This window comes from Pongo abelii, chromosome 16, assembly GCF_028885655.2.
Source record: "Pongo abelii isolate AG06213 chromosome 16, NHGRI_mPonAbe1-v2.0_pri, whole genome shotgun sequence".
NCBI lineage: Eukaryota > Metazoa > Chordata > Mammalia > Primates > Hominidae > Pongo > Pongo abelii.
Window position 1 is genome coordinate 88,126,110 of NC_072001.2, and position 12,996 is coordinate 88,139,105.

At 47.9% G+C, this 12,996-nt stretch overlaps 1 protein-coding gene and 1 long non-coding RNA gene across 4 annotated transcripts; one reads left to right on the forward strand and one right to left on the reverse strand.

Moving 5' to 3' along the window:
- Positions 1 to 7,379: 7,379 nt before the first annotated feature.
- On the reverse strand, positions 7,380 to 9,654 carry LOC134760218 (uncharacterized). 2 transcript variants are annotated; one of them, XR_010137229.1, is made up of 2 exons: positions 9,358 to 9,654; positions 7,380 to 8,620 (listed from the first exon to the last, which is right to left on the reverse strand). It is a non-coding gene; the product is annotated as an uncharacterized LOC134760218 (long non-coding RNA). The 2 variants fall into 2 exon arrangements; XR_010137230.1 differs by lacking the exon at positions 9,358 to 9,654 and adding an exon at positions 8,741 to 9,313.
- Positions 9,655 to 9,672: 18 nt separating this feature from the next.
- Positions 9,673 to 12,795, forward strand: NMB (neuromedin B). 2 transcript variants are annotated; one of them, XM_009236323.4, is made up of 3 exons: positions 9,673 to 9,961; positions 10,597 to 10,769; positions 12,515 to 12,795. In XM_009236323.4, the coding sequence occupies exons 1-3, from the start codon at positions 9,805 to 9,807 to the stop codon at positions 12,548 to 12,550; spliced, it is 366 nt and encodes a 121-aa protein (XP_009234598.1). In that variant the 5' UTR covers positions 9,673 to 9,804; the 3' UTR covers positions 12,551 to 12,795. The 2 variants fall into 2 exon arrangements, with proteins under 2 accessions (XP_009234598.1, XP_002833941.1); XM_002833895.5 differs by having other exon boundaries at positions 12,520 to 12,795.
- Positions 12,796 to 12,996: the final 201 nt, after the last annotated feature.

Below are 12,996 nucleotides of genomic sequence, written 5' to 3' on the forward strand. Positions count from 1 at the left end.
ACTGTTTGTTTAAATTTGTGGATATGGCCTCGAGGTCCTTGGCAGATTGTAAGCTCTTCCAGGACAGGAGCCCCATTTCATAGACACTGTTCTGTCTTTCCTCAGTAGCCTGAAACAGCATATATTAAATGTTCAGTATAATCATGCATTGTAGCCAGAGGCAGTAGCTTCAGTTAGCATTGTTGTTGAGCTATTATTTGGAGGCAGAGCATATGAATCATTAAAGTGATCTGTACTTTCCTGTTATTTAGTAAGTACATTTTCTTGGTCTTGCCAAATTTGAATCTGAAAACTTTCTCTCTCCACGGTTCCATTTAAACAGCCTGTACCCTTCCCAGATTTTTAACTGTTAATCCTGCTTCCTTCTTTTTTGTGTGTGTCCTTAGGCTTATGCTCTTCTTGTGTCTTCTTTCTTGATGGGAGAAGTATTGGCATGTATCATTTTTCTTAAGGAATCACAGGCTTCCTTCTTAGAGACCGAGGGCGTAGAATAGAGAAAGTCTCTGTTATCCTGAGTGCATTTCTTAGTATTTGCATAAGCCTTTTACCAAGTCTAGCTAACCTCTCAGAACGTGGCATGGAGGCTGATTTCAGAATCTGAGGGCTGGGCCTCTTCTTATGACATTTACCACTGTTAAACTTCAGAGATGACCCAGCTGGTTCTAGGTAGGTAAATGGATGTCTACCTTCATCAAGCAGCTCTTTCACTCAGGATGGCCTATTCAGGTTGTTTTGTAGCCAGGTATATCTTCACCACTACTGTCTCTTGCTAGAACAGTAAGCAATACCAGGTAGGCTTTCAGAAGTAAAATAGCAAATATGACCCTTCACACACAGCTATGGTGGGTGTGAAGCCACCATAGTTATTGCCATTCAATTAGCAAATAAAACCTCTCTGGATATAGAAAGAATGCTGTGTAACCAAAAAGCATTATCAAAACTAGAATGCGCAGGGCTTACCAAAAAATGGTGAAGATGTTGCCTTCCATGTGTCATTCTAGGCCCTAAGGATTTTTCCAGCCGCACTCTTACCAGACATCACATTCTTGCACCCTGGACATTGGTCTTATGGTACAGACATTCTGTCTTTGTTTATGCTGGTCACTCTGCCTGGAGTGCCTGGTCACTTCCCTACCTACTAAAAGCTTTCTCATTCATTTAGCAGACATTTATTGAGCATCTACTCTGTGCCAGATTTTGGGCTAGGCCCTGGGGATACAAAGATGATGGATAAGACCATGTCCCTCCTGCTCAGTACCTTAACAGGGGCAATGGACATAAACAGATTTTTCCACATAGGATCTTAAGTATAATGATGTTCTTCCCACAATCACAAAAAAAATAAGTAAATAAATAAAAATAAGTGCAATGATAGAGAGATGCTCAGGGAGCTCCAGAGAGGAGTGTTTCTTACTCCGGATGGAGCTTCTGAGCCCATGTCATGCTTCCTGCTCTGCACTGTCCCGTACTTTGTTCGTGCTCCTCTCGAACATTACCCTTAGAGTGGTTTGCCTTATGTGTGTCTCTCTCCCCCACCAGAGGGTCGGCTCCTGGAGGGCATTAAGACAGAGTCAGCCTCTGATTCATCCTTTGATATCCGCTAGTCCCTATTGCAGTGCTTTGCATATTTTAAACTTATTTATACTCTCTTGTTCCATAAAGATACCTCTAGTACTATGTGATGAAATAGAAAATAATTGAAGAATTCAGGGTTGAGAGAAATGTGGGAGAAGAAAAGGATGAAATCAGAGGTGAGGAGGCCGGGCACGGTGGCTCATGCCTGTAATCCCAGCACTTTGGGAGGTTGAGGCGGGCAGAACACTTGAGGTCAGGAGTTCAAGACCATCCTGGGCAACATAGTGAAATGCCGTTTCTACTAAAAATACAAAAATTAGCCAGGCGTGGTAGCCATCACTTGTAATCCCAGCTACTTGGGAGGCTGAGGCAGGAGAATCTCTTGAACCTGGGAGGCGGAAGTTGCAGTGAGCCGAGATCGCACCATTGCACTCCAGTGTGGGCGACAGAGCAAGAGTCCATCTCAAAAAAAAAAAAGAAAAAGAAAGTAAAGAAAGAAATCAGAGGTGAGGTTAGTACCTACAGGACATATCAAAAGATTCTGTTGTCTACTGGAATAGATCCATAGCTTTGGCTCTCAGTCCTTAGCAGCTAATGCAAAGAGGGAACTAGTCATTTATGTGCTTTATGGAATGGGTATAAAATGAAATTAAAAGAAAAAATTATAATGTATCTGAAAACCAAGAAATTTCTTAACTGTGCTGCGTGACTTTTTTCACAATAACCCCTGTACTAATTAGTCTAATGATAGAGCTATTTCAGCGAATGTTCCATTGTAGGTATAGTCTGGCAACTTCTGCAGAAAAGCTACTTCACAAAAGACCATCTACCCATCTAAACCAGGAATCTTCAACTTTCCTGTGGAACAGCGTTCCTTAATCTTAAAACTCATGGCCTCTTTTGGGAAACAAAAATCTCATACCTCCTCTTCATTCTGAGAAACACCCTTCCACCACGCCAGTCTATAATATCCAACCTCTTATCCTCATCAGCCAAGAGTATTTGATCTTACTTTCTCTTAAGTTTGTATTATAGAAACGATAACTTCTTTCCCATATACAGTTATTATTATATTGAATATGACTTTCAAACTGTATATCCTATCCTTGTTCTACCAATCTTAGGCATTTCTGAAATTCCACCTACTCTTTTTTTTTTTTTTTTTTTGACATGGAGTTTCACTCTTGTCGCCCAGGCTGGAGTGCAATGGAACAATCTTGGCTCACTGTAACCTCTGTCTCCTGGGTTTGAGTGATTCTCCTGCCTCAGCCTCCCAAGTAGCTGGGATTACAGGCATCTGCCACCACGCCCAGCTATGTTTTTGGTAGAGACAGGGTTTCACCATGTTGGCCAGGCTGGTCTCAAACTCCTGAGCTCAGGTGATCCACCCGCCTAGGCCTCCCAAAGTGTGAGAATTACAGATATGGGCCACTGCGCCCAAATTCCACCTACTCTTTTTTTTTTTTTTTTTTTTTTGAGACACAGTCTCACTCTGTTGCCTAGGGTGGAGTGCAGTGGAGCAATCTCCACTCACTGCAACCTCCGCTTCCTGGGTTAAAGCAGTTCTCCTGTTTCAGCATCCCAAATAGCTGGGATTCAGATGCTCACCACCATGCCCAGCTAATTTTTGTTATTTTTACTAGAGACGGGATTTCACCATGTTGGCCAGGGTGGTCTTGAACTCCTGACCTCAGGTGATCCGCCCACCTCGGCCTCCCAAAGTGCTGGGATTACAGGTGTGAGCCACCGTGCCCGGCCCCAACCTACTCTTATTAAGAATCATTTCTCTAAAACTGTTACTTTAATTGGCCTGTCTACTTAGATTGGTAAGCTGTATTGCAGATTTAATTCAAGGAGTCTAGTTAGAAGAATTTATACTAGACTTAATGTCAGGCAAGTAAGTAAATTGGCTAGCATCAAGCTTTGATCAAAGCTCTCAGCCTGACAACTTATTTAAGCCAAAATAGAATGCTGTGTAGAATCCTTTTTCTTGTCATTGGTCAAGAGTTGAGGTAGATGGGCTGACATTTTAGTTGATCAATTTTTGATGTAATAGGCATTTTGCCAGAGCCAGGCACTGTTATGTCAACACCATGGCTGTTATCCAGGGAACTTTTTCCCCCTCTGAGATGGGCTTCATATTTAAAGCAGGCTTTGCTTTTCCCAGGTCCAGCTAATAATAGTATTTAGAATATGCCAGGAGCTCTGCTAAGCGCTTTATAGTTTATAACAAACTTTTACCTTCTCTATTTAATGAACCTTCTAAATGACCTTCATTTTATAAAAGAGAGAAACCAGGAGAAGTTCAGGGATTTGTCCAGAGTCTTCTGGTCCATGCATGGCAGAGCCAGATTTGAAGTCTGTTGTTTTTACCATGTCACAATGCTGGATGTCATAACCCAGTCCTTTTACCTTTGTAAAGTCTATTGAAATTATTTTATTTGCAATAAATTCCACAATTGCAAAGCCCTTGGGAATTCTTCTTTAGAGGCTCTAGGTTTTTCTTGTGCAGAATTGCTCAGATTATTAGTCTCTTAGAAATAGTGAGATTCTCTGGCAGATTTCCAAGCGTTTAAACCTCTTTGGAGATTAAAGAGTATTCATTCCAGTTACAGAAGTGTCCCCTAACATATGTGAATATTATACCCAAATAATTAAGAATGCTGGGCCTGGGGCTTCTCACTTCCTTAGGTTTTCATAGCTTTCCTGAGTACTGCACCAGTTAGCTGATCAGCAGCCTTTGTTTTTTAGCCACCATTGGAGTCATGATCACGTTCTCATTAGGTGTAGGTATTTTCTTTTTTTCAAATATTGCCTTTAAGAAAACATTTTGTTAGCTGGGCGCAGTGGAAGCTGAGACAGGAGAATTGCTTGAGCCTGAGAGGTAGAGGTTGCAGTGAGCCGAAATCATGCCATTGCACTCCAGCCTGGGCAACAGAGCGAGACCTTGTCTCAAAAAAAAAAAAAAGAAAAGAAAATCTTCCGTATTTTGGCAATTTTGATTTACGAAAGATTTCCTTCTTGAGGTTACTGTTCTGATTTTATAGCTAATCCCTATGCATTCCCTCTGAGTTTAAGAAATTGTATCCAATATCCCTCATTCTCCCTTAAAGATTCTGCTGTTTTCCTGGTTCTCTGGTCCCTTCTTCACTCTGAAAGTAAAGAGTAGGACCTGAGATATCCCAGGATGTTTCTCTTCATCTCCCCAGCCCATATGGTTGGAGATTGTGCTCAAAGATTTGCCAAAATAAGAGATTTTACACCAAGCCTGTCCAACCCACAGCCCTCGGGCCACATGCGGCCCAGTAGCTTTTTTTTTTTTTTGAGACGGAGTTTCTCTCTTTATGCCCAGGCTGGAGTGCAATAGCACGATCTCGGCTCACTGCAACCTCCGCCTCCTGGGTTCAAGAGATTCTCCTGCCTCAGCCTCCCGAGTAGCTGGGACTACAGGCACCCGCCACCACACCCAGCTAATTTTTTGTATTTTTAGTAGAGATGGGGTTTCACCATGTTGGCCAGGATGGTCTCGATCTCCTGACCTCATGATCCGCCTGCCTCAGCCTCCCAAAGTGCTGAGATTACAGGCATGAGCCACCACGTCGGGCCGCGGCCCAGTAGCTTTGGATGTAGCCCAACACACATTCGTAAGCTTTCCTAAAACAGTAAGAGATTATTTTGTGTGTGACTTTTTTTTTTTAAGGTCATCAGCTATCATTAATGTTAGTGTATTTTATGTGTGGCCCAAGACAATTCCTCTTCCAATGTGGCCCAGGGAAGCCAAAAGATTGAACACCCCTGTTTTACACATCCTGTTGTGACAACTCTAGGTTTCCTGTCATTTATTTTCTTTTTCTTTCTTTCTTTTCTTTTTTTTTTGATGCAGAGTTTTGCACTTGTTGCCCAGGCTGGAGTGCAGTAGTGCGATCTTGGCTCACTGCCGCCCTCACCTCCCAGGTTCAAGTGCCTTGGCCTCCTAAGTACCTGGGATTACAGGTGTGTTGCCATCACGCCCGGCTAATTTTTGTATTTTTAGTAGAGACGGGGTTGCACCATGTTGGCCATGGCTTGTCTCAAACTCCTGACCTCAGATGATCTGCCCGCCTCGGCCTCCCACTGCGCCCGGCCTGTTTTTTTTTTTTTTTAAGAGACAGGATCTTGCTCTGTCGCCCAGGCTGGAGTGCAGTAGCATGATCACAGTTAACTGCAACCTCAAACCCCTGGGCTCAAGCAGTCCTTCCCATCAGCCACCTGAGAAGTTGGGACTACAGGCGCATACCACTATGCCCAGGTAGTTTGTTTATTTTTTATTTGTAGACACAGGGCTTCGCTATGTTGCCCAAGCTGGTCCTGAACTCCTGGCTTCAAGCGATTCTTCTGCCTTAGCCTTCCAAGTGCTGGGATTGCAAGAATGAGCCACCACTCCTGTCCTGCTTTTCCATTTCTCTGTTGTCCTCTGTACTTCCCATGTGTTTGAAGTCTACACTCTGGCTTTCTCCATTTGTTTAATTTCTCTGCAATTAACATGCTTTGTACTTGAGTTAACTCATCTGTAAAACAGGCGGAGCTCATCTGTGAAACAGGCGGAGCTCATCTGTGAAACAGGCGGAGCTCATCTGTGAAACAGGCGGAGCTCATCTGTAAAACAGGCGGAGCTCATCTGTGAAACAGGCGGAGCTCATCTGTGAAACAGGCATAGCTCATCTGTAAAACAGGCGGAGCTCATCTGTAAAACAGGCGGAGCTCATCTGTGAAACAGGCGGAGCTCATCTGTGAAACAGGCGGAGCTCATCTGTGAAACAGGCGGAGCTCATCTGTAAAACAGGCGTAGTAACATAAAGCAATGTGAGGATCAAGGGAGCATGCAGGTAAGGACTTTTGGAAAACAACAAAAAATTGAATTGTGAAAAGGTGTCACTCATAATCAATTCCAGTTTAATGAACATACAGCAAAAACGTTAATATATTTATGTCCTTTATTTCAAGCAATTTTTTCCATTCTTTTTTAAAATTATTTTTCTAAAAGATTTATTTAATAAATAATCATTCTTTTCTTTTTTCTGTATGTGGACTGGAGTAATATTCATTCTATTTTTTTTCTTTTTTTTGAGACGGAGTCTCACTTTGTTGCCCAGGTTGGAGTGTAATGGTGTGATCTCAGGTCACTGCTAGTCCGCCTCCCAGGTTCAAGTGATTCTCCTGCCTCAGCCTCCTGCATAGCTGGGACTACAAGTGCATGCCACCACACCTGGCTAATTTTTATATTTTTAGTAGAGATGAGGTTTCACCATGTTGGCCAGGTTGGTCTCGAACTCCTGCCTCAGGTGATCCGCCCATCTCAGCCTCCCAAAGTGCCAAGATTATAGGTGTGAGCCCCGGCTCCCGGCTGTAATATCCATTCTTAATCACTATTTTTGATGAAGCAATTTTTTTATTAAAAAACTTGATGTACTTTAAATATTTTCCTGGTGTTAGCTATGATAGGATTTGCCATGTATCTTTCACCCTTTTAGTTACTCCATGGGTTGTTTTGTGAACCTGCCTCACATTTTCTGTGCATGTCCTTGAATGTTGTGGAATCCTAGGAGGGTCAAGAGTGGGTTCTGAAGAGCTTCCCCATGTACCTCCATTCAATTCAATGCTAGCCTTTCCCCATGGAGTGGAGGCCTTTGGACTTCTCTTGCCACCAGAGTGGACTTAGGGAACAGGCAGTTGGCATTTGAGGTCCTCATGCTAAACTCAGAGCCTAGCACTCCCTTGAGCAAGCCACCTTCTCCCCTGTGCCTCCCATTTTTTCCCCTAAGGTGAGTGCTCCTAAGTCTGTGGAGGTGCTCCCCTGCTGTTTTCTCCAGGGTCCTCAGAGGCCCCCCTTTTTTTTTTCTATAGTAGGCTGACAGATCAAATGGTCCCAAGGGTGCCTGGGGCCAGCCTCAGAGCTGTGGTTGCAGCTGTGAACCCAGGCTGTGTCAGAGGAAGCTTGGCTTAAGTATAAATAAACTTAGCAGAACTCAAGGTCCAGTCACCTGTGGAAGAGAGGTGAAACTCGAAATGCAGTGCCCACTCCCTCTCCCTCCTGAGATACCTAAACCCAACTTGGTGTTGAAATTTGAGATGGTACAATGGGAGTGGGTGTGGTTTAGGGAGAGTTGTATCTGCCCTGCATAGATTTGGGGGCCTGATGCAGTGGTCCAGACAGACCTGAAATCTGATTCCAGGGGGATGTCTGGGAAAGTGGCTAAAACTCTTAGCCTATTCCCACCTATAAAAATGAGACAGAAACCTACCAAATAAGATTCCTTCAAGCATTTAAGTGATGCAGCACTCAATCAACACCAGCTTCTGTGTGTTCATGCTAATTTCTATCATCCATGGACTAGAGAAGATAGGATGGGGGTTTGATGGATGCAGAGGAGAGGGAGGGGGTCACAAAGGAATGATTACCGGAAGGTGATAAGAGCTATATCTGTACACCATGGCTAAGCTGTGACAAGAAAGCAGAGAGCTGTAAATGCCAGGGTGGGAGGTGAGAAGCAAGGAGATTGGGGGGAAAGCCAGTGCCACAAATGAAACGTCCCTGTCCTGTGTGTCATGCTTCTGGAAGCTGGGCCTCCAGCTGGGCATGACAGCCAGTTTTTCATGTGAGCTTCCCCTTCTAGGATGGGGATCCACAGAGCTAGCAACCTGGCTGAGCTAGATACTAAGCAAGAGTCCTAGAAGCAGGTCCCATTATCAAGCCAGATGGGAGTAGGTTCTGGCACAGCCACTCTGTTCCGTGTTCCAGAGGTATCCAGAGTCCAAGGGGTGGTCTGCACCCCCGCTTCTCCATCACTCTCTCCTTTGTGTACTTGTCTCTCCAATGAGATGGTTAACTCCCTTGGGAGCAAGGAATTATCTGTTGCCCCTCTTGTGTCTAACGTAGTGCTCTGAGCAATGGGTTTCAGTTAATTAAGCAAACATAAATGTATTCTTCTGGAGCACAGTGTCTTCCTCTGCTCATTATATGATGCCACCGATCCAGAAGTTCTTTCCAAGAAAGTCCAGACAGCTCCTGGGGAGAACAAAGTGCCAGATGTGAGAGGGCAGTTCCTACAGAATTGTTGCTTCCGGCCACAGAGTACTTATGCTAAAACATGTAAAAGTATTAAAATTAGGGCAGTGTGGTTATTACCATTTTACAGTTGAAGAAAGTGAGGTTCAGCCGGGTCACAGCTTGTACGTGGACTCCTGGGTGCAGTGCAGTCCTGGGTGCAGTGCTCTTTCCACTTTCTGGACCCAGAGGTCTGCTTCCTGCCCATAAGTCAGGCCCTCCAGCCGGATGCCCATTCCTCAGAAGCGGCCCTTTGTCCCACCCTCCATCATTCTGCATTCCCATCCTGAGCACCTACTGTGTACCAGAACATTTCCAGACTGTGGTGCTGGCTGTGAGAGGGCAGAGAGCAAGGTGAACACGGGTCAGATTCCCCCAAAGGGCGGAGGTGATGGGGATTAGTTTATGGAAGTCCTTTGGTGCCTAGCACTTGGCTGGACACTGTAAAAATGCCTCTGTTATTAGCCTGGGCAACCTAGCGACACCCAGTCTCTCGGGAAGAAAAAAAAAAAGCCAGGCATGAAGGCGTGTGCCTGTGGTCCCAGCTTCTGGGGAGGCTGAGGCTTGAGCCCAGCTCTGGAGGTTGAGTTTGCAGTGAGCCGTGATCGCGCCACCGCACTCCAACCTGCGCGATACTGCCAGATCCTGTCTCAGAAAAAAGAAAAAAAAAAAAAAAAAAAAAAAAAAAAGGCTGTTACCTGGGAGGAGAGCTCCTCGCCCGACGTCTACCCTCATGAAGAGAGGCTCAGAGGGCTGAAGTGCCTACTTGGCCGAAAGCCGTGGCAGAGTGGCAAGGCAGGGCCAGGGGAAGCGGCTCCGCCGCTGGGGCCGGGCCCCTGTTTGTCCGGTGCCGGGTCCTTAGCCTGAAGGTAGTGGGTTTCCGCCAGAAGCCCCTGGCGGAAGCGGTGCCCGCGTGCGGGCCAGAGTGTGGGTGTAAAGGTCTCTGGGCGGCCCAAAGGGGTGCCCCTGCCTGGTAACCTAGCGGGAGGGTGGGGACGGCGGGGAGGGCGGCGGGCGCTGGGCACGGCTCCGCTGCTTAGGGCAGGCTCCACCCCCAGGGGCGCGGATTTAAAAGGATCGAAGGCAGCCCGGGAGCCGAGCGGCGGGGAAGCGCGCCCGAACGAATCCGCGGCCCGGGCACAGCCATGGCCAGGCGGGCGGGGGGCGCTCGGCTGTTCAGCAGCCTCCTGCTCTTCGCCCTGCTCGCTGCCGCCGTCGCCCCGCTCAGCTGGGATCTCCCGGAGCCCCGCAGCCGAGCCGGCAAGATCCGAGTGCACCCGCGAGGCAACCTCTGGGCCACCGGTAAGTCTTCGGGGACGGAGCAAGCAAGCGCCCCTCATCCAGTTCAGACCCCATTTCCTTCTCAACCCTCTGGCCGCTCCTCAGCCACGGACACTAGTGTCGGTGCCGGTGGAAAACCCTGGAGCTCATCTAATTTAATAGATATGAACTTGAGACCCGGACAGCTCAGTGACTTGGCTAAGGTCGCGCAGCCAGTTTAAGACACGGCTTGGCTAGATCCTAAATCCCACTGCCAGCCGGTGCCCCTTACCTTAGGCGAGACTTAACCGAATCTTCTAACCGCTGGTGTGTTTTTGCTGCACCTCCACTTTCCAGGCACCTCTTCACTCTCCACTTCCTACCCTGCCCTTTGTCCAAGCAGGCCACACAACTAGCAGAGTTTTTCCCTGGCCCTGGACCATCCCACCCTCCTTCCAGCTGTGCCATCCTCTCTACCTGTTCAGGAAAAGCTGAGGCAGCAGGCTTTGCCACCACCCAGACACCTTTGTGGCTCCTTGGTGAGGTGGAAGGACCAAGAGGAGGAAGGTTAAGTATCTTCCTGCCACAAGAACGGAAACCTGGTCTCTACCCACTAGATCCCCTGAGGTAGGATCCTGGCTGCTTGACTTCCTTGTGCCTGGACACCTCCTTTCCAGGTCACTTCATGGGCAAGAAGAGTCTGGAGCCTCCCAGCCCATCCCCATTGGGGACAGCTCCCCACACCTCCCTGAGGGACCAGCGACTGCAGCTGAGTCATGATCTGCTCGGGATCCTCCTGCTAAAGAAGGCTCTGGGCGTGAGCCTCAGCCGCCCCGCACCCCACATCCAGGTGAGCCGGGCCCCTGCTCCAATGTCAGGAGGGCCCAGCTGGGGCCAGCCCTGGATCCTGCATGGGAGGAATTACCACCCAGTACTGTATTAGGGTGTGACTGTCTGACCAGGACATTATGGGTGTGGACCCCAGAAAGCCAGGTTTCCAGGCTTTTCCCTCTTGAGGCAGAGCTTAAAGGAGGAACAGTCCAAAGAAAGGAAGCTGACCTTCCCAGCAGACCCCATGGGGCAAGAAGTAGGGAAAGAAGTTCCCCTGACTCATCACCCAGTCTAAAGTAACAGACTGGGATCATCAGCCTTTTGGAGCAAGACCTTTCGCCCCCAGTCTACACAGTCTTGTCCCACCCGTGCTGTTCCCTGCTGCATTAGTCAAGTCCACCTTTGCTGTATCCTGTGTGTGCTTGTGGCCGGAATGGGACCCTGAGGCCCAGAGAGGGAAAGAGAAGTCAGCAGCCAAGACAGATTCTGGACCTTGTTCACCTGGACTGGAGCTCTTCCCATTCTCTCATCTGCCTCAGTATCCAGTGGTAGGGTTTAGCAACTTCAGTACATTTGACATTCTAGGCTGAATCATTGTTTCTTGTGAGAGCTGATGTGTGCATCATGGGATGTTTAGCGGCATCCCTGGTCTCTACCCACTAGATGCCAGTAGCACCTTCCCCCCCACCAAGTCGTGACAACTGAAAAGACCTCCAGACATCACCAGATGTCTGCTGGGGGAGAGGGCCCCAAATCATTATTGGTTGTCAATTACTGACCTATGGGATTCAAGACTCCAAAGCTGGAGCCAAGCCAGCCTTAAGGTATAGCCCAGCTGAGTGGCAACTCTTTCATTCCCTGCTCCTGGTGCTGTCCTTACTGCACACCACCCTCCCTGGTCCTGCTGCTGTGTGCAGAAGGCAGTGTGATGTAGAATGTGGGTTCTGACTACAACGTGCTGGGCTCATAACCTAGCTACTGAGTAGCTGTGTGACCTCAGAAATGTCCCTTAACTTCTCTAAAGCCTCAATATTCCTCACCCATAAAATGAAGATAATAAGGCCCATCTCCCATTAAATGAGACCATTTATGTCAAATGCTCAGCATGGTGCCTGGCTCATAGACAGCCCTTAGCAGATGGGAGCTCTTACCAGTCTGTGAGCTCCCTGGCAGCACCTGTTGTGGACTCGCCTTCATGTCCCCCACTGTGCCTAGCATATAGTGTGTGCATTTTGAAGGGAGAGGCGTTCCCTAGAAAAGGTCCAACCCAGCCTCAACCAACATCCCTGACTTCCTGAGGCACAGAACCAGCAGCCCGTGAGGACCTCAGATGTAAGGCCTAGGAGCTTGGGCTGGCTGAGTCTGAAGGGAAACAATGTCACCTCTAGTGCCCTTGGTTTTGAAGCTCTGACACATGCAGACCAACTAGAGAATCTCAGAAGCAGCAGTGCCTAGGTCTGGGGCTTCAGAGTGAGGTCTGGGGCAGAGCTGGGGTGGGGGAGTGAGGACACTGACACTAGCCCAGCACCAGGCACTGTATTTGGATTTCCTTCCATGATTTCCTTTGACTGTCATGGCCACCCTGGGTGGGCGGGGCTGTGTTCTGACCCCTCCAAGGCAATTCAGGGTGCTCTGGGGCCTGCCTCAGCTGACAGCCTGCTGGTGCCCACCTCTGCAGACATCTGGCACTTAGGAATGGCAGGATGCCCCTATCATTATCAGGAGCCCCTCCCTGGCTCAATTCTTCTGTATGTTTCTCTTCAGTACAGGAGGCTGCTGGTACAAATACTGCAGAAATGACACCAATAATGGGGCAGACACAACAGCGTGGCTTAGATTGTGCCCACCCAGGGAAGGTGCTGAATGGGACCCTGGTGATGGCCCCGTCTGCATGTAAATCCTGAGCTCAAATCTCTGTTACTCCATTACTGTGATTTCTGGTTGGGTCACCAGAAATATCGCTGACGCAGACACAGATTATGTTCCTGCTGTATTTCCTGCTTCCTTGTTGAATTGGTGAATAAAACCTTGCTCTTTACATACAATGCCTGGTCCTCTCCTTCCACCCATCTTTTAGGGGATGGGAGGGAAAGGGGGCTGGAGGGCAGAGTGTTGAGTGAGATGGGGCTGGCTCAAAAAGTCCAGAATACTCCATGCCATGGCACCAGCCTGGCACTGACTCTGGCCTCCTACTCATTCATTCAGCAAGCAAATAACGCCTGTTGCATGCCAGGCTTCGTGCCAGG